This window comes from Heteronotia binoei, chromosome 5 (assembly GCF_032191835.1).
Source record: "Heteronotia binoei isolate CCM8104 ecotype False Entrance Well chromosome 5, APGP_CSIRO_Hbin_v1, whole genome shotgun sequence".
NCBI classification, from domain to species: Eukaryota; Metazoa; Chordata; class Lepidosauria; order Squamata; family Gekkonidae; genus Heteronotia; species Heteronotia binoei.
Window position 1 is genome coordinate 25832527 of NC_083227.1, and position 27303 is coordinate 25859829.

General features: G+C 45.8%; 1 protein-coding gene across 1 annotated transcript; it reads right to left on the bottom strand.

Annotated features, from left to right (window-relative positions):
- Nucleotides 1-379: 379 nt before the first annotated feature.
- Nucleotides 380-26930, bottom strand: LOC132571871 (zinc finger protein 420-like). Its single transcript, XM_060238662.1, has 7 exons — nt 26185-26930; nt 24601-24724; nt 22488-23131; nt 9888-10017; nt 9318-9508; nt 6496-6625; nt 380-2475 (listed from the first exon to the last, which is right to left on the bottom strand). The coding sequence occupies exons 1-7, from the start codon at nt 26923-26925 to the stop codon at nt 380-382; spliced, it is 4056 nt and encodes a 1351-aa protein (XP_060094645.1). The 5' UTR covers nt 26926-26930.
- Between the last annotated feature and the right edge of the window lie 373 nt (nt 26931-27303).

Genomic DNA, 27303 nt, shown 5'->3' on the forward strand with positions numbered 1-27303 from the left:
GTTTTTTTCTCCATTACTAGTTCTATGCTGCTATAGGAAAGACAGAAAAAAATAGAAACACTTCTTTCTATCTAATGCATTTAGTTAAAGTTTTAAACTGTCTGTGTAAGTAGACTTCTGTTGACAACATACAACGGTGATATCAGGAAAACTTCTGCAGCATTTTGCTAGCAATTCTCCACAGCCACCTTGATGTTTGTCCATGTTAAAAGGAAGAAGACGACTAATGAATCTTCTGAGTACCCTCACAAGGGTTGCTGGAGCACTCCTTAACAGAAATAAATGGGCTTGGGCTATATATAATTAGCCCTGTCTAGCAGTTTTCTGCCCTTGATGTAGAGAGGCTTGAAGAAATGTATTAATTATGCTCCTCGTTCAGTCACCGTGTGTGTGTTGGGGGAGCGGGGGCTGTATGAATCTTTTGATGTTTAGTTAGGCTCTTCTTCACAGAGAAACACTTTCTACACTCTAAGCATTTATATGGCTTTTCCCCTGTGTGACCTTTTTTATGTCTAGTTAGATCACTATTCCATGAGAAGGACTTTCCACACTCCAAGCATTTATATGGCTTCTCCCCCGTGTGAACTTTTTTATGTTTAGTTAGATCACCATTCCATGAGAAGGACTTTCCACACTCCAAGCATTTATATGGCTTCTCCCCTGTGTGAACTGTTTGATGCCTGCTTAGGGTGCTATTCCGAGAGAAGCACTTTCCACACTCCAAGCATTTATATGGCTTCTCTACTCTGTGAATCTTTTGATGTGACGTTAGGCAGATCTTCCAAGAAAAGCACTTTCCACATTCCAAGCATTTATATGGGTTCTCTCCTTTATTAACCTTTTGATGTCTACTTAGGTAATTACTTCTAGAAAACCACTTTCCACACTCCAAACATTGATATGGTTTCTCTCCTGTATGAGTCTTTTGATGTGATGTTAGGCCGATCTTCTGAGAGAAACACTTTCCACATTCTAAGCATTTATATGGCTTCTCTCCTTTGTGGACCTTTTGATGTCTGCTTAGATGATTACTTCTAGAAAAGCACTTTCCGCACTCCAGACATTTATATGGTTTCTCTCCTGTATGAGTCTTTTGATGTGATGTTAGGCTGATCTTTTGAGAGAAGCACTTTCCACATTCCAAGCATTTATATGGTTTCTCTCCTGTATGAGTCCTTTGATGTGATGTTAGGCCGATCTTCTGAGAGAAGCACTTTCCACATTCCAAGCATTTATATGGCTTCTCTCCTTTATGGGCCTTTTGATGTCTACTTAGGTAATTACTTCTAGAAAAGCACTTTCCACACTCCAGACATTTATATGGCTTCTCTCCTGTGTGCAACTTTTGATGCGCACTCAGGTTGCTATTATGAGAGAAATACTTTCCACACTCCAAGCATTTATATGGCTTCTCCCCTGTGTGAATCTTTTGATGTGATTTTAGAGATTCATTCCAAGAAAAGCACTTTCCACACTCCAAGCATCTGTATGGCTTCTCCCCTGTATGAATCTTGTGATGTGCAGTTAGGTTTGTGCTGTGACAGAAGGACTTTCCACACTTCAAGCATTTATATGGCTTCTCCCCTGTGTGAACTTTTTGGTGCCTTCTTAGGGTGCTATTCCAAATGAAGCACTTCCCACACTCTAAGCATTTACATGGCTTCTCTCCTTTATGGACCTTTTGATGTCTACTTAGGTGATTACTTCTAGAAAAGCACTTTCCACACTCCAAGCATTTATATGGCTTCTCCCCTGTGTGAATCTTTTGATGTGATTTTAGTGATTCATTCCAAGAAAAGCACTTTCCACACTCCAAGCATTTATATGGCTTCTCCCCTGTATGAATCCTGTGATGTGCAGTTAGGTGGCCATAATGATAGAAGCACTTTCCACACTCTAAGCATTTATATGGCTTCTCCCCTGTATGAATCCTGTGATGTGCAGTTAGGCTTGCACTGTGACAGAAGGACTTTCCACACTCCAAGCATTTATATGGCTTCTCCCCTGTGTGAACTTTTTGATGTCTGGTTAGGGTGCTATTTTGTGAGAAGCACTTTCCACACTCCAAGCATATATATGGTTTCTCCCTTGTGTGAATCTTTTGATGCCTAGTTAGTGCACTACTCCAATGGAAGCTCTTTCCAAATTTCAAGCATTTATATATTTTCCAGCATTTTGTAGCATTCTCATATGTTTTAATACCGAATTTGCAGCTGAATCCTTTCTGACTCATGGCACCATTATGCCTTCTCTTTCTCCTTCTTGGTTCATCTTGGGCTGAGACCTCAGTTTTATTTATGACCTGACCAGCATCCAATTCCTTCCTTTGCTTCTTTTTTGCTTTCCTTTTACTTCTGAACTGTCTTGTTGATACCACTTGACCCCCAGATTTTGCTTCCACCTCCAGACTGTTGTCTTTTTCCACAAGTCTCCTTCCCAATTTCTTCTCACTTACCATTTCGCTCACTTCTCCAACTGCAAGAGAGAGATAGAAATCAAATAAGAATGAAAAGGTACAAATACCAGTTAAACTGAGCAGTGGATTGTATTTTTATAATGAGAACCTGGGGCCTGAAAAAATCTTCAGCAATATTAACCACGCACCAGGATGTCTTGGAAAAAGAGAAACAATGATTAAAGGAACAGGGAGGGGATTGCTTCTGTTGCTCTTGAGATCACATTAAGTTTAATATGGTATCTGGTGTTGATTTAGGCAACACATAAAACAGAATTTAAAAAAGAAATGCTTTAAATAAAACCCTGACTTTTATTGAAATATTATATGAAAGGAATAAGACATGGACACACTTAAATCCAGAGACTGGAGAAATGGACAGACAAGAAAGATCCGTCCAGGGCTTTTTTTTTTAGGGGAAAAGCCCAGCAGGAACTTATTTGCATATTAGGCTGTGCCCCCTGAAGTCACCCTTGTTCCACACAGGGCTTTTAAAGAAAAAAGCGCAGCAGAAACTCATTTGCTTATTAGTCCACACCTTCTGACACTAAGCCAGCCAGAACTGCGTTCCTGTTCATTCCTGCTAAAAGAAAAGCCCTGGATCTGTCTATGAACCTGGAAAATGACCCAGGCTTCCAGTTAAATGTTGGGGGAAAAGACGCTGTGGGTTTATAACAGCCCAAATACTGGAAGTGGAAGCAGTGCCTGTAACACAAGAAATACAGTGACCATTGCAAGGTCATCACACAGTATTGTCAGCCTTCAAGTCTTGCTTTTGGACAGAGGCAGGTGATAAGTTTTTTTTAACCTAAAACATGCTTAAAACATTGGCATTCTTGCAATATTTTGTTTATTTAACAGTCTCTGATATCTGATACCTCTTGCTCTGAATTATTGCATCAAAATCCGAGACTATATCTGTGCTGCAGAAATTTTGAGTATTATTACCCAATATCCCCCTGCCTCCTGCAGACATGCAAGATGCACTTTTATAGCTAAGGTTCTTTTACTCCTATGTATACAGACGTCAGACCCAGAGAACTTACTAACGGGAAGGAAAGAGGCGTTTGAATAAAATCAAGGGTAATCTTTACTGGATGTAGAAATAAACACACAAAGAGCATTCAAGAAAATAATAAAAGCAGAAAATCAAACTCACAGAACTAAGGAATAAAGGATGATCGATAAATTGTGACTGAGAAGGGGGCAGTGATTATACTTGCCTGTTCCTGAAGACTGGAATCCATGTGGAGGAAGGTGGGGGGGGGGGGGCGACATGGCCAGCCAGTGGTTCATGTCAAAGGCTCAGACAGAGTCTGAGGGTACACTCTTATGGCGCTCAAGAGATGTACAAATTTGGGGCACAGGGTGCCAGTTTAAATATGCTTTGGAGGTGAAATGAGGTTAAATATGCTTTGGAGGTGAAATGAGTAGCCAGATTAAAAATTATGTATGTGTAGGATGCTTGGCAGAACCTCCGAGGTGTGGAAATCTGCCAATGTTTGTGTTTCAATGTTTGTGTTGAGCAAGAAAGGTGCTCTCACATAGCCTGCCTTTGACTGACCACTGTGAGATGAGAGATCTGGGCTTACAGCCTTTTTCGTTGCCAGGTCCCTCCAGGTTTAGGGGAGAGTGAGTTTACTGCAGGTATATTTGGGGGTGGTAACTGTATGCTGTTCAGGTGTTGTTCAGGTGTGTATCTGTAAATTGCATACCTACTTTGGATTTATTGACATTCATTACAGAAATCTCATGGTCAATGCTTTGAGCCTAAGAGTCGGAGGAAAACATGAAACAGCTGGGCATTGCTAGTGTTTGTATATAAGTTGCTTCATGTCCTGGTCAAGAACATGTAAAGGCACCAAGACACAGGCTGAGGGCTATGTGTTTGTCTACAAAACTATAGTCTACCTGAGAGAAAGAACTACAACTTCTATGAGGCATTGCAATAGAGAGACAGCCATACATGTGATCAGTAATAGCCTACTATCTGGGAAGTCTAAGTTCAAAATCCCCAATCAAGGGAAATTAAACAAAAATGCAAAATGCGAAAGAAAAATCAAAGGAAATGTGCTGGGTGAACTTGGTCTGGACACACACTCTCAGCTTAATTCTAGCTTGTTGCTATTTCTCTTCTAAATACTTCACATGCTTTCCTCCTGAGAAAGACTGGATCATGGGGACATGAATACAGCAAAAAAGGGAGGCAAACCCAGTTGCACTCAGAAAAGCCCTGAGATAACAAGCCCAACTATCTCTGTTGCGCTCTCTCAAGCAAGGCAAAAAGCTCCTACCTTAAATGAAACACTGTTGGTCTTAAAGGTGGTTTATTTGTATCTCTCCTGTGTGATTGATCAAGGGAACTAGGCAAAGGAAGCATACCCTCCCTCCCCAGGAGATGAAGGGGAGGAGCCTCAGCCAATAGAAGGGAGGTTAGGCTCAGTAGCTCTGCTGTATAATTGAGAGCCTAGAAAAGCAAGCTCTTCCTCCCTACTTTCTCCCCAAGGGAGGAGCCTCAGCCAATGAAGAAAATAGAGGCATTGCTCTGTATGGGATGGAGAAAGTAGAGAAAGAAGTACTTTTCTCCCTTTCTCACAGTACAAGAACTCGTGGGCATTCGATGAAATTGCTGAGCAGACAGGTTAAAACGGATAAAAGGAAGTACTTCTTCACCCAAAGGGTGATTAACATGTGGAATTCACTGGCACAGGAGGGTGGTGGCGGCCACAAGTATAGCCACCTTCAAGAGGGGTTTAGATAAAAATATGGAGCACAGGTCCATCAGTGGCTATTAGCCACAGTGTGTGTGTATATATAAATTTTTTTGCCACTGTGTGACACAGAGTGTTGGACTGCATGGGCCATTGGCCTGATCCAACATGGCTTCTCTTATGTTCTTATGTAGCTCCTGTGCAATTGAGAGAGCCTGGCAAAGCAAGCTGCGATGCAAAAGAAAAGAAAAGAGAGGGAGAAGGAAGCAGATGATGGCCATTTGCTCACAGGCCTGATAGGAGCCCTCTGGGGGCCTGATCCAACCCATGGGCTGCACATTTGACACCCATGCTTTAGAGGGTTGCTTTGGCCTTAGAGGGAAGCCTCCCCTGGGCCAGGTCCAACAACTATTGGATCCAGGCAACTTGATGTCACACCACTTGCATCACTCACCCATAGCTGACTGCTTGCTAGTGTTCAACACAGCCACACTGCAAACCCCAGTGTGATCTAGTGGTTAAGAGTTTCAGAATATATCCTGGGAGACTCAGATTCAAATCCCCACTCTGCCCTGGAAGCAAACTGGGTGATTTGGGCCAAATACACAGGCACACACATGCTAAGCCCCCTCACAGGGTTGTTTGTGAGGATAAAATGGAGGAGCAGAGAGTTCTGTAAGCTGCTTTGAACTATTATTGGGGAAAAGGTAGCAGACAAAGCAAATAAATTATCAGTGATGCTGAACTCGAGGGAAGCATAAGAACATAAGAGAAGTCATATTGGATCAGGCCAATGGCCCATCCAGTCCAACACTCTGTGTCACACAGTGGCCAAGCAAGTAAAAGATAGGTTGGTTACTAATACAGTAATAGAGAATGAAAGGGGCTGGCAAATAAAGACAAATAATACATGGACGGGGATACAGGGGAAAATAAGGGACACCCCACAAGTCCATGAAAGTTTCTGCTGTGCAACCAGCAGGGCACCAGCTTTTTGGGGCACCGAACTGGGTGTCTCCCATGTGACTCGGTGACCTTATTAGTGTGGGGCAGGGGGCTCCAGAACTTAGACTAGCTTTAGGGCCCGGTCCTACTAGTGGGAACCTAACTGGATATCGTTCCTGTCACCTGACCATAGCCCTCAATCATCAACAGGTTACAGCATGAAAGTTCTTTATGCTTTCTTTCTCAGGGGATTTAAGGTCCCCAAGTGTGAGAGCTCTGTTCTTTCCTGTGTGACAAATGACAGTGTGTCCTGAAATCATAGAGGGTCAAAAGAACACGCCACCTTCTCTTCCATGATCATTATAGAAGGGAAAAGATCCTTACCCAGAGAGGCCACAGTCTCGTAGTTTTCCTCCGTAACATCCCAGTAGAGTTTTCTTTGGCCTGCATCCAGGAGAGCCCATTCTTCTGCTGTGAAGGAAATGGCTACCTCCTCAAAGGACATTGTGGATCCCTGAAAGAGGAAAATATGGCCCAGTTGTTCATCTATTCTTGACCCCGACTGCTCAAGAAAGAAAGTAGTATCCCATTGGCCAGTCAACTGATTCAAAAACGCAATACAACAAACCGATGACAAGAAACATTGCATTAGTCTCTTTTTCAGCCTCTGACAGATATAATATACTGAAGTTCTCCAAGAAATATGAACTCAGACGACTGCAAAAAACGGGGCTTCTGTTGGTCAAGACCAGTTAAATCTGGGGCGGGGGGGGGAGGTTAAACTGTTTAGGTGACTTGGGAATGTTCAGTCTGAAGAAGAGGAGGTTGAAGGGGGACAGGATTGCTCTCTTGAAGTATTTGAAGGGCTGTCAGGAGGGCAGGGAGCTGTTTCTATTGGCAGCAGAGGAGAGGACTCACAATAATGGGTTTAAATTAAGGGCGGGAAGGTACTGGCTAATTATTAGGGGAAACTTATTTACAGTAAGAGAGGAATCAGCTGCCTACAGAGATGGTGAGCTCCCCATCACTGGGAAATCTGTGGGAGAACACTTTAACCTTCCAGAACATTCCAATGGGTGACCTCAAAGTAGCTGTTTTACTGCCAAGGAACTTCAAGAAGAGAATGGAGAGAGAAGTTGCTGAATTACAAATTATTATGAAACTTGGTACAAATACCTCCCCAGGACTGAACAGGGATATTGTTGTTGTTTTTTATCTCATTACATATGCTAAACCGACTCTTACCCACTGTACCTTATCCCCTCGTCTGAAGAAATGTGCTTTTAGCACACGAAAGCTTATGTTCTGAATAAAACTTTGTTGGTCTTAAAGGGGCTGCTTGACTCCTGCTTTGAACGAACACTTGTCAGCAATGCTCTAGGCAGGTCCTGCACTGAACTGAGCAGGGAATTGGACTAGATAGCCTGTATGGCCCCTTCCAACTCTGGGATTCTAAAACAAAGGCCTATTCACCCCAGGCCATGTGATCCTTGTGGCTTGGGGGGTGGGGTGACAGTTGCAGGGCATCGCTCTCTAAAGTAGGGATTCTTAACCCTTCTTGTTCTATGGATGTCTTTGGCAGTTGGGTGAAGTGTATGGACCCCTTCTCAGGTAATGTTTTTAAATTCACTGCCACAGGAGGTGGTGGCAGTTACAAGCATAGACAGCTTCAAGAGGGAATTGGATAAACATATGGAGCAGAGGTCCATCAGTGGCTATTAACTACACTTTATTGTTGGAACTCTCTGTCTGGGGCAGTGCTGCTCTGTATTCTTGGTGCTTGGGGTGGGGGCACAGTGGGAGGGCTTCTAGTGTCCTGGCCCCACTGGTGGACCTCCTGATGGTACTTGGGGTTTTTTTTACCACCATGTGACACAGAGTGTTGGGCTGGATGAACCATTGGCCTGATCCAACATGGCTTCTCTTATGTTCTTAAACGCGTGTAAATGATATTTCAAGATATCTGCAACGACTTCATAGTATAGAAGGCATTTTTTGCAGCAGGAACTCTTTTGCATATTAGGCCACAAACTCCTGATGTAGCCAATCCTCCAACAGCTTGCAGGGCTCTAAGTATAGGGCTTACTGTAAGCTCCAGAAGGACTGGCTACATCAGGGGGTGTGAACTAATATGTAAAGGAGTTCCTGCTATGAAAAAAGCCCTGAGTATATGAAAATATCGGGCTTCTATTGGTGACAGAAGTACAGGTACTACTATGATGATGACTGTTGTTTGTTGCCTGCATTCATAACTGTACGAAATACTAATCTTCAGTTAGAGCTTAGTGAAAATAAAGATGTACTCTGTACCCTATTCAAGTTCATGGTCCCCCTGAAATTTACCTCAGGTTAAGAACTCCTGCTGTAGAGGAAGCAACAATAGCTGTTTAAAATACTTCCACCATTGGAGGAAAATATGGCCAAATGTGACTTTGGGGGTTAGCCCATGGAGAACACAACAAACAAAACTGCAAATGCAACACGCTACAAAGGCCCCAGTAAGAACAATCAACTGTCCTGGATCAGACCAGGGGTCTGTCTAGCTGACAAGAATAGAAAGAAGCCCAAGGTGGCTAGAAAGTACATTCTAGCCAGTTTGGTGTAGTGGTTAAGTGTGGGGACTCTTATCTGGGAGAACTGGGTTTGATTCCCCACTCCTCCACTTGCACCTGCTGGGATGGCCTTGGGTCACCCATGGCTCTGGCAGAGGTAGTCCTTGAAAGGGCAGCTCCTGGGGAGCTCTCTCAGCCCCACCCACCTCACAGGGTGTCTGTTGTGGGGGAGGAAGTTAAAGGAGATCGTGAGCCGCGCTGAGATTCGGAGCAGAGGGCGGGATATAAATCCAAAATCTTCTTCTTCATGTGGGCAGGGCTTTTTTTGAAGCAGGAACTTTGCATATTAGGCCACACACCCTGATGTAGCCAATCCTCCTGAAGCTTCCAGTAGGCCCTGTACTAAGAGACATGCAAGCTGTTGGAGGACTGACTACATCAGGGCCTAATATGCAAAGGAGTTCCTGCTACAAAAAAGCCCTGCATGTGGGTGAAGACACAAGTACCCCACCCCCTCTGCAGAGATCTGACCCAAAGCCTTTCTCCCAATGCCCCATTTGGCCAGCTCTTCCTCTCACACTTTCTTTTTCATGTGTATTTTCTCTCCCTTCTCCTATTCTTGCCCAGGAGGTGCTGATGAAATCCAAAGCTCACCTTTCCTGCAGGCGTGCAAAAGATAAATGCTCCCTCCAGCCAGGGGAAACAAGAAAGAAAGGAGGCCTGGTGCAACTGTATATCCCATACAGGGCGTTCTCCACCTTGAGGAAAAAACACTCTCTTGACACCTTGAAAACGCAGGGCTGACCTCACTGGTGCTCGCAAGTCCTTCTGGGTAATGTAATCCCCTGCATCAACAACACCAAAAGGATTTTTTTTTTTAAATTAACTATTTGGGAACATGGCATAGAAAGTTTATTTGCTCATTTTTCATTTTGTAGGGGCAGCCTCCTGTGTATATGAATAATAAATCTTTTTCCTTGTTTTATCAAATCCCCTACTTCAGTTACCTTGGTCCTCTTCAGACACAATACAAAACTTACCTCACGGTACTAACCCAAAGCCTTTCACTCGCTACCCTAAAAACATCTTGTAATTGAGAGGAAGCCTTATACCATGAGAATGAAAAAGAAACGGTGTGGAACCATGTTCATAATTCAAGAGGGTCAAAGGAGATGCCACCCCTCCCTTTTCTTGTGTTCATATTAGAAGGGGAAAGAGCCTTACAGAGAGAGGCCACGGTCTCATAATTTTCCTCCATCACTTCCCAGAACACTTTTCTTTGGCTTCGATCCAGCAGAACCCATTCCTCCTCTGTGAAGGACACAGCTACCTCCTCAAAGGACACTGGGGATCTCTGAAAGAGGAAAATACAGCCCAGCTGATCATCTGTTCCTGTGCCTGAGCTTTCAAAAAGGAAAGAAGGACCCCACTACCCACAATTGATTAAAAGCAGGGCTTTTTTGAGCAGGAATGCACAGGAACGCGGTTCCAGCCAGCTTGGCAAATGAGTTCCTGCTGGGCTTTTCCCACAAAAGCCCCATGTGAAGCAATGATGCTGTCAGGGTGTGTGGCCTAATATGCAAATGAGTTATGGCTGGGCTTTTTCTACCAAAAAAGCCCTGATTAAAAGAATGTAATACACCAAACACATGGCAAGGAAAAGTGCATTACCCTTTTTTGATACACTGCAACTTTCAAAGAAATATTAAGTTCAGAAAATCACACACTAAGCTTCTCTTGGTCAAATCCAAGTAAATGATAAAACAACAACAAAACCCCTAATTGACTGGTGTAGTGGTTAAATGCCTGGACTGCTAACTGGGAGAACAAGGTTTGATTCCCCACTCCTCCACTCGCACCTGGTAGAATGGCCTTGGGTCAGCTATAGCTCTCGTAGGAGTTGTCCTTGAAAGAGCAGCTGCTGCGAGAGTCCTCTCAGCCCCACCCACCTCACAGGGTGTCTGTTGTGGAGGAAGGAGATAAAGGAGATTGTAAGCCACTCTTGAGACTCTGATTCAGAGAGAAGGGCGGGGAATGAATCTACGATCTTCTTCTTTTATCCTGCACATTTATCCCCATAAATACAGGAATACTGTGATTCTAGACATGGTTTCTGCTTTATACTTAAACAACAAAAAAGGGTTCTTTTCTTATGTTCAGAGTAAGAAAAAGAGCAAGGATATGGCAGGCCCATTGCGAGGGCAAGAAAGTGAAATTGTAACAGGTAATGAAGAGAGGGCAGAACTGCTCAATTCCTACTTTTCCTTAGTCTTTTCTTCTGAGGGAAATGGTGCTCAACATGGCAAAAACAGAACATATAAGGAGGGTATGAATTTCCAACCTAGGATCAGTATAGGTGTAGTACATAAACACCTAGTTTCTTTAAATGAAACTAAGTTCTCAGAGCCAGATGAATTGCATCCAAGGGTTCTAAAAGAGCTTGTGGATGTAATTTCTGAGCCTCTGGCTATTATTTCTGAGAATTCTTGGAGAACAGGAGAGGTGCTGGAAGATTGGAGGAGGGCGAATGTTGTCCCCATCTTCAAGAAAGGGAAAAAAGATGATCCGGGTAACTAGTGACCCATCAGCTTGACGTCTATACCTGGAAAAGTTTTAGAACAAATCATCAAACAGTCAGTCCTGGAACATTTAGAAAGAATGGATGTGATTACTAAGAGCCACCATGGTTTTCTCAAGAACAAGTCATGTCAGACTAACCTGATCTCTTCTTTTGAGAAAGTGACTACCTTGCTGGATCAGGGGAATGCTGTAGACATTGTTTATCTTGATTTCAGTAAGGCTTTTGATAAAGTTCCACATACTATCCTCGTTGACAAGTTGGTAAAATGTGGTTTGGGATCATGTTACCGTTAGGTGGATCTGTAACTGGAAACACAGAAGAAGGCAGAAACAGGATACAGGATGACCTTGACAGGCTGGAAAACTGGGCTAAAATCAATAAAATGCAATTTTGGGCTGTATCAACAGAAGTACAGTGTCCAGATCACGTGATGTGATGTTATCGCTTTGCTCTGCTCTGGTAAGACCTCACCTGAAGTATTGTGTTCAGTTTGGGGCACCACATTTTAAGAAGGATATAGACAAGCTGGAACGGGTCCAGAGGAGGGCGACGAAGATGGTGAGGGGTCTGGAGACCAAGTCCTATGAGGAAAGATTGCACCCAAAGAGTGCTTGTGAATGGTTCTTCATCCTCTTGGAGAGAAGTGACAAGTGGAGTGCCTCAAGGATCTGTCCTGGGACCTGTTTTGTACAACATTTTTATCAATGATTTGGATGAAGGAATAGGGGGAATGCTTATGAAATTTGCAGATGACACTAAATTGGGAGGGGTTGCAAACACACAAGAAGGCAGAAACAGAATACAGGATGACCTTGACAGGCTGGAAAACTGGGCTAAAATCAATAAAATGAATTTTAACAGGGATAAATGTAAAGTTCTGCATTTAGGTAGGAAAAATCCAATGCATGGTTATAGGATGGGGGAGACTTGTCTTAGTAGTAGTATGTGTGAAAAGGATTTAGGGGTCTTAGTGGATCATATGCAGAACATGAGTCAACAGTGTGATGCGGTGGCTAAAAAGGCAAATGCAATTTTGGGCTGTATCAACAGAAGTATAGTGTGATGGTATCGCTTTACTCTGCTCTGGTAAGACCTCACCTGGAGTATTGTGTTCAGTTTTGGGCACCACATTTTAAGGATATAGGCAAGCTAGAATGGGTCCAGAGGAGGGCGACGAAGGCGGTGAGGGGTCTGGAGATCAAGTCCTATAAGGAAAGGTTGAAGGAGCTGGGGATGTTTAGCTTGGAGAAGAGGTGGCTGAGAGGTGATATGATCACAATCTTCAAGTATTTGAAGGGCTGTCATATAGAGGATGGTGTGGAATTGTTTTCTGTGGCCCCAGAAGGTAGGACCAGAACCAGTGGGTTGAAATTAAATCAAAAAGTTTCCGGCTTAACATTAGGAAGCACTTCCTGACTGTTAGAGCGATTCCTCAGTGGAACAGGCTTCCTCGGGAGGTGGTGGGCTTTGGAGGTTTTTAAACAGAGGCTAGATGGCCATCTGACAGCAATGAAGATCCTGTGAATTTAGGGGGAAGTGTTCGTGAGTTTCCTGCATTGTGCAGGGGTTGGACTAGATGACCGTAGAGGTCCCTTCCAACTCTATGATTCTATATTTTGTTCTGTGTTTTTCCTAACAAACCTCAGGCTTGCTCATTCCATGCTGTCTGATCCTCAGGGTTCGGCAGATAAATGGGAGCATGGTGCCTGGTGTGCCAACACCGAATAATGAACTCAGCCAGTGAGATTCCAGAAGCAGACAGAGCTTTATTGCAATAAAGGGGACCTCAGCAACAAAACCTGACGAATCCATTAGTAAGGCATCAGCGTGTTATTTGCATACAGTGTGATTAACAATTTTGCGGCCTACACAGTTGTCTGATGATTACACAGCTTCAACTTCCTTTCTGTCCCTTATGTCCATACAAGTACAATTGCCAAGTCCTATGAAGAAAGGTTGATGGATCTGGGCATGTTTAGCCTGGAGAGGAGGCGGCTGAGAGGTGATATGATCACCCTCTTCAAGTACTTGAAGGGCTGTCATATAGGATGGGGTGGAATTGTTTTCTGTGGTCCCAGAAGGTCGGACCAGAACCAATGGATTGAAATTACATCAAAAGAGTTTCTGGCTCAACATTAGGAAGAACTTCCTGTCAGAGTGATTCCTCAGTGGAACAGGCTTCCTCGGGAGGTGGTGGGCTCTCCTTCCTTGGAGGTTTTTAAACAGAGGCCAGATGGCCATCTGACAGCAATGAAGATCCTGTGAATTTAGGGGGAAGTGTTTGTGAGTTTCCTGCATTGTGCAGGGAGTTGGACTAGATGACCCTGGAGGTACCTTCCAACTCTATGATTCTATGATTTTCCTTTCACCTTATGTGTAGTAGTTCAGAAATAGTCACATTTTCCTAGAAGCCTTGCAAAACTGCTTCCTAAGTTGTCGACAACTGCCCTGCCTAGTCACCTATGCTGGCTTCACCACATCTTGGTTTACGCTGTAACTGAAAATTAGCTTAACTAGCTCCCGCAAGCAAGAATATGGCAATAGTCTTGCCGATCGATGGCACAGAACATCATGAAGAAGAGTTGGATTTATACCCCACCCTTCACTCAAGAGTCTCAGAACGGCTTACAATCTTCCCTTCCTCTCCCCACATCAGACACCCTGTGAGGTAGGCAGGCCTGAGAAAGCTCTGAGAGAACCATGACTGACCCAAGGTCACCCAGCTGCTGCAGGTGGAGGAGTGGGGAATCAAGCCCAGTTCTCCAGATTGATTGATTTTATCAAATTTATATCCCGCCCTCCCCTGACGGCTTCAGGACAGCTAACATCATTACAGTATCAAGTTACATGACATTTCAAATTTCTTAAAGCAAAAATAAACTATATCTACATACTCAGATCTGCCACATATCTTACACAAAAACAATACACTGAAAAGCAGGAGAGCGCGATTTAACTATGCACGCTTACTTTGTATAATTCATAACAACTTAAACTTTCTTGACAGTTGCTCGCAAAGTAGATTTTTTTGCTCACAAGACACTGCAGCTTAGAGGGAACATTGATGCCGATTGGGACCGCGCCCGGGAAAGCTACAGTCTGTACTGAAAACGCCACGACGAGGGCAGAATGCAGCCAAACGCCTCAAGGGTGTGGGGGGGGGGGGGGTTAAGCACGTGGAGCTTGCAAGAAACAGCCAGGCCAGTAGAGTCAACGAAGGGGCGCCCAGGAGAACAGACAGTGAACCCTGCTGGAGCAGACCGGGAGTCCATCTAAGTTTTAATAATAAAATAAGCCCAGACTGGTCGCGGGGATGGAAGTGAGTTGCAAGTGGGTGGGAAAAGAAGCGCCCCCCCCCCCTTTGAAATCTTGCCCGGGGAAGCCTCTCTCCTGCTGCTCCATCCTCTTCCAGTCCCGTTTAAACTAAGAACATAAGAGAAGCCATATTGGATCAGGCCAGTGGCCCATACAGTCCAACACTCTGTGTTACACAGTGGCCAATATATATATTGGGTGAAGAAGCACTTCCTTTTATCCGTTTTAACCTGACTGCTCAGCAATTTCATCGAATGCCCACGAGTTCTTGTATCGTGAGAAAGGGAGAAAAGGACTTCTCTACTTTCTCCATCCCATGCATTACCTTGTAAACCTCTATCATGTCACCCTGCAGTCGACGTTTCTTCAAGCTAAAGAGCTCCAAGCGTTTTAACCTTTCTTCATAGGGAAAGTGTTCCAAACCTTTAACTATTTCTCTACCTTCCCTTATTCTTCCCCAAGTCCTGTTTTGGGAAACCCTCACCTTTCCTGCTGACGTGCAAAAGCCCCGTTCTCCCTCCAGCCTGGGGAAAGGAGAAAGTGGAAAGGCACAACCGAACTCCATCCTGCTCCCCCCAAATTTCCTTCTTCAGCTCGAACAAAACCCGCTCCTTCCAATGCCCACCTGACTCTGGGAAAGGCAAGGTGGACCGCTCTCGTGTTCGCAAGGCTTTCTGGGAAGTGTAGTTCCTTGAAATAACCAGACCTCCCGGGGGGTGGGGGGACAGGAGAGACAGAAGAAACCGTCGCGTTTGGGACGAGAAGTTTTCTTCGCTCTTCAGTGGCTGAGTGGAGCAGCTTCCCAGGCAGCCCCACTGCATGCGAGACCAGCTGGAGAGATCCTGAAAAAGGGACAGATGGGGATGCCCATCACTTATGACACTTTGTTTTCCTGCTGGGAACTGCACTTTTCCAACCACTGATCTATTAAAAAGACAAAGTTTTTCCAAGAGAGGGCAGGAAAGATTCCCCATTTCTCTCCCCTTTTCACTTAAATGATGGGATCTTGAGAGCAGAGGAAGGCCTTGCCTCAGAAAGGGGGCTGGAGAATGACAGAATCACAGAGTTGGAAGGGATCTCCAGGGTCATCTAGTCCCCCCTCCTTCACAATGCAGGAAATTCACAAATACCTCCCTGCCGGGCACGCGCGCGCACACACACACAGTGACCCCTTCTCCATACTCAGAAGATGCACTAAAGATTCACCTTAAAATCCTTCCTTTTCCTGCAATCTTGCCTACCACTCTTAATCAAAAAATGCAACAACTGAAGGATCTTTTGAATGATAGGAACCCTATGGTTATACTCAAATTAGCTAAATTAGCTATACTCAAATTAGCTAAATTAGCTAGAAAGTCAGTCATAGATCTGAAGGGAAATAGCTAGGCATTTTCTTTTTCTTAGTTGGTAGTTTTAAAAATGTTTAATCCCATTATAAATTTTATGTATGTTTTATAACTGATGGTAGCAATTTTATCTCTGTTCTCTCAGCACAATTTATATGGGTTACTGTAACCGACATTGGTTTTATCTGTATTGTTTTTGCTGTGAATAAACTTGAACTACTCAGAAGATGACCAAAAAACCCCTGCAGATGCTGAAAAGGGAAAAACAGCTTGGGAGGAAATTTCCTGTTCCTTTTCACCATTCCCCGTGTTCCTTAGCGAAGCCCAACTTATGGCAAAGTTGGTGTCCCCATTCCTGTCCCTACACAGGATGGCAAGTGCTTCTTCTTCTTCTTCGCAAATCAAGAAACTTCCAACATACCAGGCAGACCATCTAGACAGGAAGAAAAACGTTGATTTCTCCCTTCCAAAGAGACCTTGCTTATTATTTTACACCACAGATGATGCCAACAAGGACTGTTTTTTTTTTCCTCCCTTTGTCAGGTCAAAAGACAGGAATCATTCAGGCTGTAAAATATCCCTTTGGGCAGGGGCAGCCAAACTTGCTTAACATAAGAGCCACGTAGAATAAACATCAGATGTTTGAGAGCTGCAAGACAGGAAGGACAGTAGGGGCGGAGGCAAATAGATGGGTGAAGGGAGGTGGAAAGAAGCAACAGGATATTGATGGAACTCTCTGTTTGGGGCAGTGATGCTTTGTATTCTTGGTGCTTGTGGGGGGGGGGAGGCAACAATGGGAGGGCTTCTAGTGTCCTGGCCCCACTGATGGACCTCCTGAGTTTTTTGGTCACTGTGTGACACAGAGTGTTGGACTGGATGGGCCACTGGCCTGATCCAACATGGCTTCTCTTATGTTCTTATCACCCAACAAGCTTGCATAGTATGGTGGGAGTTCTGGTCTTACACTATAACCACTATACCACACTGTCTGTGTTGTATATGATCGCAGCTCCTTGAAGCGTGTGTATAGGGGGAAGGCACTTCTTTTCTCTATTGTGAGAGCTTTAGATGCTGACAAAAACTTACATCTGAGCTGCTTTGTGTCTTCCAATTGACACAAATGGGCTTTTTGAAAGGTTTATTTATTTTATTTATTTTTATTTGTTTGTTTTGTCGATTTTTAGCCCACCCTTCCCATAGAACAGGCTCAGGGCGGGTTACATTGATTGGCTTGTCTCCTTCCAGAGACACAGAATCCCACAGCATCAAGGAGACTGGGCTACAAATTATTCATTCATTAAAAAAAAATCCCTACCCTTCTAAAATGAAACTGTATTTATCATGGTTTATAATGAAGCTGCAAAACAGAAGGTACAAAATATCATATTAATATTACAATGAGAACAGTGTAGGACAATAACACTGGCAATAAATCATCCCAACCACTCGAAACATTGAAAAAAACAATTAAACACATAAAAAGTTAACAGTATCGGAGACAGCAGAATCAGTCTCAGATCTGGACTAGAAATAGTTGCCTGTTCTATAGATCAGTATAGGTGAAATGCTTTGAATATTAGAAAATGTTATTGAAATGTTCCCTGTTAAAAATAATGTGGTGGATCAAGCCTAAATCTGACATTTCCACTTAAATTTCCCACTGCAGACCCCCTCCCCTCATGCTATTATTCAGTGCCTACTATCCCTCAAAGTAGAAGAAGAAGATGATATTGGATTTATATCCTGCCCTCCACTCGGAATCTTAGAGTGGCTCACAATCTCTTTTATCTTCCTCCCCCACAACAGAGACCATGTGAGGTGGGTGGTGCTGAGAGGACTCTCACAGCAGCTGCCCTTTCAAGAACATCCTCTGCCAGAGCTATGGCTGACCCAAGGCCATTCCAGCAGGTGCAAGTGGAGGAGTGGGGAATCAAACCCGGTTTTCCCAGATAAGAGTCCACGCACTTAACCACTACACCAGACCGGAACAGAGTAGCATTTTTGTAGAGATCAGTGGGCTGCAGTTGGGGGGGGGGGGGAGGGAGGCAGGAAATTTTCATTCTGCCACTGGCAAATTTAGAAAAAGATTGCTTTAATGGTAAACCAGCTGGCCCTCCTTTGGCTAATGGAAGCAGGAGAATGGAGCCATCCAGAGGCAATTTAGGCTTCTGCACATATTTTGGGGGATGCCAAGTAGGCAACAAGATGTAATTTACAACATTAAGTGAAAGAAAACAAGAGGGAGAAGGAACTAATTATCCCCATTCCCAGGGGTGGGATTCTAGCAGGAGCTCCTTTGCATATTAGGCCCAGGGCCAGCACTGCCACTAGACAAACTAGGCGGTTGCCTAGGGCGCTGAGAGGTGGGGGGCAGCAAAGTGGGCTCCCCCCCTCCAGTGCCCCAGGCAAGCACTTAGCTTGCCTCCTTTCCCCCTCCTGCCGCCGCTGCCTGCCCGCCCACCTCCCCAACACGCCTAGGGCGTCCCAGGGCATCGGGCTGGCCCTGATTAGGCCACACCCCCTGGTGTAGCCAATCCTCCTGGAGCTTACAAGGCTCTTCTTACAGGGCCTACTGTAAGCTCCAGGAGGATTGGCTACATCAAGGGTGTGTGGCCTAATATGCAAAAGAGCTCCTGCTAGAATTCCACCCCTGCCCATCCCAATGCGGGCTCATTTGGTTCCAGAAGGCACGGAATGCTGAGATCAGCTGAGTGTCGATCAAAGAGGGACTGAGTGGAAGAAGGGGCAGGCAATGTCCCCCACACAAATCCTGAAAGCTTAGAGAACCTACTGAGTGTTTGGTATATCCTCTTAAAACTGGCTCACTTTGCTAGTTCACACTATCTTCCCTTATAAAGAAACCCAACACACCTCTTGCTGTAGCACAGATGAAGGGGAAGGCAAAGCTTCCAATGGGAAGTTTTTAGCCTTCATCCTCTCCTACATCATAGAGAGGGAGAGGACATCCTTAGAGAACTTTAGTTTGAAGGAGGGGAAAAGGATGCATGTGCATGGTGGGAGGAGGTCTAGTGCAGCGGTCCCCAATCTTTTTGGCACCAGGGTCCGGTTTTGTGGAAGACGGTTTTTCTACGGACCGGGGGGGGGGGGGGGGAGGTTATGGTTTTGGGATAATACAATTGTGCACTTTATTTTGGGGTAGTTAAGTGTGCAGACTCTTATCTGGGAAAACCGAGTTTGATTCCCCCCTCCTCCACTTGCATCTGCTGGAATGGCCTTGGGTCAGCCATAGCTCTTGCAGAGGTTGTCCTTGAAAGGGCAGCTGCTGGGAGAGCCCACTCAGCCCCACCCATCTCACAGGGTGTCTGTTGTGGGGAAGGAAGATAAAGGAGATTGTGAGATTTTAAGTGCAGGGCAGGATATAAATCCAATGTCGCTGTTGTCTTCTTATTACTATATTGTAATATACAAGGAAATAATTATACAACTCATGGCCCAGTTGCTAACAGGCCACGGACCAGTACTGGTCCACAGCCCGGGGGTTGGGACCCCTGGTCTAGTGGTTTCCAAATTACTGGGAAATAAATGAAATTGTCATGGCATTCACATTCACCACAATAAGCTGGAGTTTGCAGAAGACTGGCTTTTTAACCTCAGCGGTTCTCAGGGCAAGTTGCCACACCTAGCCATTAAACAGAGAACACTTGCGAAATACATAAGCTCTTCAAGAAAACAAATAATTAATTAAGCAACAGTAATATGATTTATAAAAAGGTTTGTTATAATCCCCCAGGCAGGGGCAGGGAATTCCCTGGTTTGGAGGCCCTCCCCCCCCCCCACTTCAGGGTCATCAGAAAGTGGGGCAGGGAAGGAGATGTCTGCTGGGCACTCCATTATTCCCTAAGCATACCAATTCCCATAGGATATAATGGAGAATTTATCCATGGGATATCTGGGGCTCTGGGGAGGCTGTTTTTTGAGGTAGCGTCACCAGATTTGCAGCATAGCATCCAGTGCCTCTCCTCAAAACACCCTCCAAGTTTCAAAATGTTTGGACCAGGGAGTCCAATTCTATGAGCCTCCCCAAAAGGCACCCCTATCCTTTATTATTTCCAATGGAGGGAAGTCATTTAAAAGGCATGCGGTCCCTTTAAATGTGATGGCCAGAACTCTCTTTGGAGTTCAATTATGCTTGTCATAACCTGGCTTCTGGCCCCACCCCAAAAGTCTCCTGGCTCCACCCCCAAAGTCCCCAGATATTTCTTGAACTGGATATGCTTGTAGCTACTGATGCGGTGCTGGGTCCTGTAGCAGTGAATTCCATGTGTTAATCATTCTTTGGGTTATGAAGTACTTCTTTTATCTATTTAACCCAACTGCTTAGCAATTTCGTTGAGTGTCCACGAGTTCTTGTATCTATCCCATACATAATCTTGTAAACCTCTTATCATGTCACCCCTCAGTCGACTTTCTCCAAGCTAAAGAGCCCCGAGCACTCTAACCTTTCTTCATAGGGGAAGTGTTCCAACCCTTTAATCATTTTAGTTTCTCTTTTCTTTCCTTTTCATCTTTCTTCATCATGACAAAAATTGTTTTAGCCATTTTTTAAACTGAATCAAAAGAGCCACTGAACGTGTATTCTAAAAACTGGATGTTGTGTGCTTTAAAAATATATAAACTGAATCCTAATAAATAGGCAGGATATCAGTCAAAAACCCAATAACAATTGTCCAAAAGTTATCATGCTCCTATAAAAGTAGGTGGCTATGATGGGGAGATGGAGAAGGCAGCAAAGAGCATGTGTACGAACACACACAGAGAAAAGAAACAAAATGCAATGATGGCATGGAAGACCTGTCGATGCTAACTTCTATTAGCCACAAGGTAAAGATGGATCTCTATGTGTGGGGCAGTGATGCTTTGCATTCTTGGAGCTTAAGGGGCAACAGTGGGAGGGCTTCTGATGTTTCCTCAAGGACTCTGAGCACTTGGGAACATGGTACAGACAGGCAGCAAGGGAGGTGAGTTGAGGGGGGGGGGGGTCACCAACAGTGGGCCTCCCTAGGAGTCCCGGACCCTGGCAACTGCCCATCTCATCATACGCTGTCGCCAGCCTTAAGTTCATCAACAGGAGCTAGCAGATTCTCCCCAGTTCATCCCACCATCAATGGCTCTTGAAAGAAAACGACTAACTGCTCAGAAGCTTAAACAAAGGGGGAGAAAATAGCGTCATGTAATTTCAGCAGGAGGGTGGACACAGACGAAGCTGCCTTATACTGAATCAGAGCACTGGTTCATCATGGTCAATACCAGGGATTGCCGAACATGCTTAATGTAAGTCACACAGAATAAAGGTCAGATGTTCGAGAGCAGCAAGACAAGGAAGGAAGGAAGGAAGGAGATGATAGATAGATGATAGATAGAGGAGGTGGAAGAGGTGGTGGAAAGAAAGCAACTTTAATTTATTTTTTAATTTATACCCCGCCCTATCCCGCAAGCTTTAAATGCATTCTCCAAGCCGCTGGCTGGCTTGGCTTAGATAAGTGATTTAAAGAGAGAAATACCTTTTCCAAGCTCACTGATGGGGTGCTGGGGGCTTTGAGAGCCACACAACATGTGTGAAAGAGCCACATGTGGCTCCCGAGCCACAGTTTGGCCACCCCTGGTCAATACTGTCTACTCAGATTAGCAGTAGTTCTCTCCAGGGTCATAAGCAGAGGTCTTTGACATCACTAATGACCCAATCCTTTTAACTGGAGACATTGGGGATTGAACCTGGGCTGGGACCTTCTGCATGCCAAGCATTTGCTCTTCCGCTGAGCCATGGCCCTAAGAAATGAAATCAGCACAACCAAAAACCTCCCAGCACGTTCCACACTTCCTCCCCCCAGGTTGGCCTAGAAAGCTAGCAAATTTCAAAGAGGTCCCTTTAAATGTGATGCCTAGAGCTCCCTTTGCAGTTCAATCGTGCTTGTCACAACCTTGCTCCTGGCTCCACCCCCAAAGTCTCCTGACTCCACCCCCAAAGTCTCTTGACTCCATTCCCAAAGTCCCCAGATATTTCTTGAATTGGACCTGGCAACCTAAAGGAATGTACTGAATTGTGTGGCCTGAACACACCTCGGCTGTCCCCAAATGCACGTCTCAAATTCGCAAGGACCATCCTGAACTAATCTCTTTTTCATGCTTTGAACTGATAAGAGTTTTTATGCAGAACAAGCCCAAATCCCAATCAGGATCAAGGGAACAGACAAAATGTCTTATTTCTTTTTCTCTTTAATAATATTCAGAATACATTTTCCCTCCCTCTCCCCCACAATAGCTCACTCACTGCAACAGATTCAGTCCTGTGAGGCAGCTTGGTGTAGTGGTTAAGTGCGTGGACTCTTATCTGGGAGAACGGGATTTGATTCCCCACTTGCAGCTACTGGAATGGCCGTGGGTCAGCCATAGCTCACAGAACTGCCTTGAAAGGACAGCTTCTGGGAGAGCTGTCTCAGCCCCTCCCACCTCACAGGGTGTCTATTGTGGGGGAGGAAAGTAAAGGGGATTGTGAGCCGCTCTGAGTTTCAGAGTGGAGGGTAGGATATAAATCCAATGTTGTCTTCTTCAAATATATTTCACAGCGGAGCTTCCTCCGCATTCAGGAGTCACACTACACGGGTTCTCGCCGGAATGGACTCTGCGATGCCTGCTGAGGCTGAACCTCTGCCGGAAGCTTTTCCCGCAGTCCACGCACTCGTACGGTTTCTCTTCTGTGTGAGTCCTTTGGTGGCGGTTGCGGTCTGAGCTGCAGATGAAGGTCTTCCCACACTCTGAGCATTCATATGGCTTCTCTCCAGTGTGGATCCTCTGATGGGTGGCAAGTCCGGAGCTGTAAAGAAAGCACTTCCCGCACACCGAGCACTTGTGGGGCTTTCCCCTCTTGTGCATTCGCTTGTATTTCATGGAACTCCCGCTGTGGCTGAAGCTCTTCCGACAAGCACTGTAGGCGCCGTGTCTCCTGCTGGTATGCATCCTCTGGTGGACTGTCATTCCTCCCAAGTCTACGTAACCCCCTCTGTAAGGAACAGATTCATCCATGATCTCCTCCAGGTGGGTTTCTTGCTGGAACTCGACTCTTGGCAGATCCACAGGGGCACTTCGCTGATTGCCACACCGGAGGCCAGTTTCTTCAGTGTTTTCCATCGCTGTTTCAAACAATCCAGCTCTCTCTGAATTTGCTGGTGCTGATTTCTCTCCCTGGTTTACAGCCAACCACCCTTGGCCTGCAGAAGAGATAAGAAAACTCCAGTAGGCAGGGCTTTTTTTTGTAGAAAAAGCCCAGCCGGAACTCATTTGCATATTAAACCACACCCCCGACATCACCATTGTTTCACACAGTGCTTTTTGTCGAAAAGGCCCAGCAGGGACTCATTTGCACATTAGACTACAGCCCCAGATGACAAAACAGCCGGAACTGCGTTCCTGTGCGTCCCTGCCAATAGGACTTATAATCTAGACTGGAGAAAAAATGGAAAGAAAGGCATTAGGAAGAAGGAAAAGAACCCAGTAGCTGCTTGTGGGAAAGGAGGGTGGCAAGGGCCTTCTCTGTCATGGCACCAAAGCTCTGGAATTCTCATCTGCCCCCTTCTGTTGCTATCTTCTGCCAGTGGGCAAAGACATTTTTGATTCGTTCAGCCTTCCTTCAATTCCCTCCCACCCTTCCTAGCCAGTGTTTTCATATTTTGTATGTATTTTAACAATGTATTTCATTATTTTAATGATGTGCATTTGGGAGGGGAGTTTATTTTAATGGTTTCAAAATGTGATTTCATCTTGTGCATTATAAACTATTAGCTGCCTTGGTGGCCGTTCTTAGGGGCAGAAAAGCAGGAGACAAATTTGGAAATAAATAAATCAGCCAAGTCAAGTAATTTTGCAATCCACCGCAAGTCTCTGTGAGGAAGGAGGAATATAAATGCCGAAGGAAGAACACGCAGAGACTTTTCCAGGGAGCAAGTATCCTAATTCAAAAAAGTCTGGTGGAAAATTATGAAGAATTAAAGAATTCTTATGTGATTCATCAAATAACCTTTAAACAGCAATTCCATTACATAGGCATTTATTTGCATATGAATAAGAAACATATCGAAGGAGCATACTGTGTTTGAAGTTTTGGTCCTCAGACTGTGTTATCAGACTGTGGGCTCCTTTGGGATTTTGACAGGGGGTTGTAAGTGCCACCCCAAAATGGTTGCTACAAGGGGCAGTGTCAAACTAAAAATGGTTGCCACAGAAGGTGGAGCCAGACACAATACTTTCCTCCTCACTTTTGCATAAGAATAACAGAAAGGGAATAAAAAGAAACAAAGGAACCACTGGGGTGGGGAGGAAATAAAAATAAGGGAAGTCTGAAGGAGTAATGGAGCCACACAGTGTCTGAGCCTCTGAGGAAAGTCCAACAGTTGTAGAAACCCCTTTCATTTGAAAGAGAACAATCAATATCTTACAACTGACCCACCCACTTTCTTAAAAGCTGAGTAGATACTAGCGTAAGTGCCTATAGATGCCATGTTGGGAAACTGTTTTAGAGGACATCTGCACATTTTGTAAGAGGCACCATCTTAAACGAGGCACCTCGGGTGCAACAGAGAACTTCACATGTTCTGCATTTTCTGAGCTCCTCTTGGGCTATAGCTGAGGTCAGACCTGGAAGAAGCTTCCGATCGCAGGCATAAATGGGACCTTTCCTTACCCAGAAGGCAGGCAACTCCAAGATCTTCCTCCTTGGCCTTAGAACACAGCTGGGGTTCAATGCCCGATGGAGGTCCCTCAGCTTCTGAGAAACTCACAGCCACCTCCCCTAATGGCATTAGCACCTGCAACAAGAGTAAGGTCATAAGAACAACAGAAGAGCCCTGCTGGATCAGACCAGTGGTCCATCTAGTCCAGCATCCTGCCTCACTCAATGGTCCCTTTCAGGACAGAAAAACAGTGGTGCTCGCTTTGGCAGCACCTATACTAAAATTGGAACGATACAGGATAGAAAAACAGTGCTAAAGGCCATTTATGGACAACAGTCTTCTCCATGAAATGGTGGAAGACAGACAGACTTCTTCATGAAATGGTGGAAGTAGGGGTCATTTTGTAGAAAAAGAGGTGCTGCAGCTCAGTACAGCTCATTTGCATATGCCACACACCCCTGACAGCACCGGAAGGTGAACAATGATATCAGCTCAGCATCTACCTTAAAATGCTTCTTGAATTATAATTGTCATAATAAAACCTTGCTCCCATCATACTTTCGAAATTATTTTCTCCTATGCGGCCACAGTGGCATGATGAAGATTTCCATCTGTCTGCTTTATAAGTTTTGGTTATTTTCCCTTTTTTGGTGGGGGGAAATATCAGAAAGTTTGTCGAATCTCAGATAGGGTTCCCAAGTCCAACCCCAGAAATATCTGGGGACTTTGGGGGTGGAGCCAGGAGACTTTGGGGGTGGAGCTAGGGGGAGGGGGGAAACGGCGAGCCGCCCCGTCTCGGAGCGGGCGACGCCACTGCGCAGCTGACGTCTCTTCTCTGCTCGCCGTGGCTGCTCCTCCGAGATGGGCTCAGGCTGAGCCCATCTTGGAGGAGCAGCCACGGCGAGCGGAGAAGAGGCCGCCGCGCCACTGCCGCCTCGCCCGCTTCGCCTCTGGGGTGGAAGCGGAGGGGGGGTGGAGGCGGGCCGGGGGCGTGGCGAGCCGCAAGTCCGGGTCCTAGAAGGACCCGGATTTGCGGCTCGCCATGCTCCTGGCCTGCCTCGCCCTCCCCTGCGCTGCTGCCGCCTCTTGGCTGCTCCTCTGAGATGGGCTCAGCCTGGGCTCATCTCGGAGGAGCAGCTGCGGTGGGAGGGGAGGGGGCAGCAGCGGCGCGGCGGCCTCGCCGGCTCCGGGATGCGGCGGCTCGCCATGCTCCCCGGCGCCGTTTCCACCCCCTCCTCCCGCTTCCGTTTTTTGGGGGAGCGGGGGAAGAGGGTGGAAATCCTGGGGTCCCCCGCCAGGGCGGGAGGGATGGGAAGGCTAATCTCAGATCAGCAAAATTCTCACAAAGGGTTTGAAAAATGGAGCCCAGAAGCAAGTATTGGGGGAGGGGGGTTAATAAAGAGCACAATACAATTTAGAGGTTTTGGAGCTCCACTCCTGTGAGCTCCTGCCCAAAATGAGGCCTGGGTGGAAGACAGACAGATGGGAAATAGTCTCACTCAAAAGGGCAGAACAGCGCTTTCCTTCTACTCTGGAGTAGACAGAACTGACATTCCCACCTCAGGGCCCCAAATGCCACAGTGGAATAATCTAACCTGTTTCTCCTGCCTCTTGGCCTCTTGCAGCATCTGAAGGAATTCTTCAGCCAAGGCCACGGCTTGGGTGCAGCTCTCAGGGCCCAGCTCCTTCACCCAGTTCTGAACTGCTGGGGGAAGGATGGCCAGGAACTGCTCCAGGATCAGCAGTTCCAGGATCTGCTCCTTGGTGTGCCTGTTGACTTTCAGCCACTGACCACAAAGCTTCTGAAGCCTGTGGTAAGTCCCTCTCGGCCCCTCAGCCTCCTGGTAGCAGAAATGACGGAAGCGCTGGCGCAGCTTCTCCTGACAAATGGTGTCCCCCTTCAAGATAGCCGCCTTCACCTTCCTGTAATCCTTTCTGTCTTGGACTGGCAGCCCGTTGAAGGCCCGCTGGGCCTCGCCACTCAATGCTGGCAGGAGTTGTGTCGCCCATTCTTCCCTGGGCCACTGGCAGGCTTTGGCGACTTGCTCAAAGGAGGCCAGAAATCCCTTTGTGTCCTCCCAGTGAACTGACTCTTCTGGTGACTGTAGAAACTCCCAGTCCAAATGAGGGGACTCCATTGTCTTCAGGAATCCCTGCCACTGGACTTCCCAGCGCTGAACAAGACTCTCGTTTGGTTCTTGCTTAACTTGACTTACAGGGGTTTTTTGCAAGAATTCCTGGATACTCCTGGCTTGGTTGGCCTGAAGGGCTTTCTCTCCATTGTGGGATCCCATCCCCGGTGTGGGGCATGTTGGATCTTGCACCTCCATTTTCATTGTTGACTAGAAAAGGATAAACAGAAGAATAGGACAGGGGTGGTCAAACTGTGGCTTGGGAGCCACACATATCGTGTGGCTCTTGAAGCCCCACTGCCCCATTGGCCAACTTGGAGAAGGCATTTCTCTCTTTAAATCAATTCTCCAAGCCAAGCTACCTGGTGGTTTGGAGAATGCATTTAAAGTTTGTTACGTATGTGGACTTGAAGGTAAACTGAATTGGGTGTTCCTGCCTGGCTCATTGGAACCATATGAACGGAGTTTGGAGACTTGGGAACAATGGGCAGCAGGATCTAAATACCTGCTGCCCTGCACCAAACACAGGTCTCCGCCTGTTTGAATGATCCAATAACATGCTAGCGTGGGAATCCAGGGTTG

What these genes read in the sequence shown, in the direction of transcription:
- LOC132571871 (XM_060238662.1), bottom strand. Translation starts at nt 26,925, where the DNA reads ATGAAAATGGAGGTGCAAGATCCAACATGCCCCACACCGGGGATGGGA. An exon ending in TGAGACCGTGGCCTCTCTCT is followed by an intron (nt 9,509 to 9,887) that starts GTAAGGCTCTTT and finishes TTGTTGATGCAG; the next exon opens with GGGATTACATTACCCAGAAG. An exon ending in CGAGACTGTGGCCTCTCTGG is followed by an intron (nt 2,476 to 6,495) that starts GTAAGGATCTTT and finishes TCTCTCTTGCAG; the next exon opens with TTGGAGAAGTGAGCGAAATG.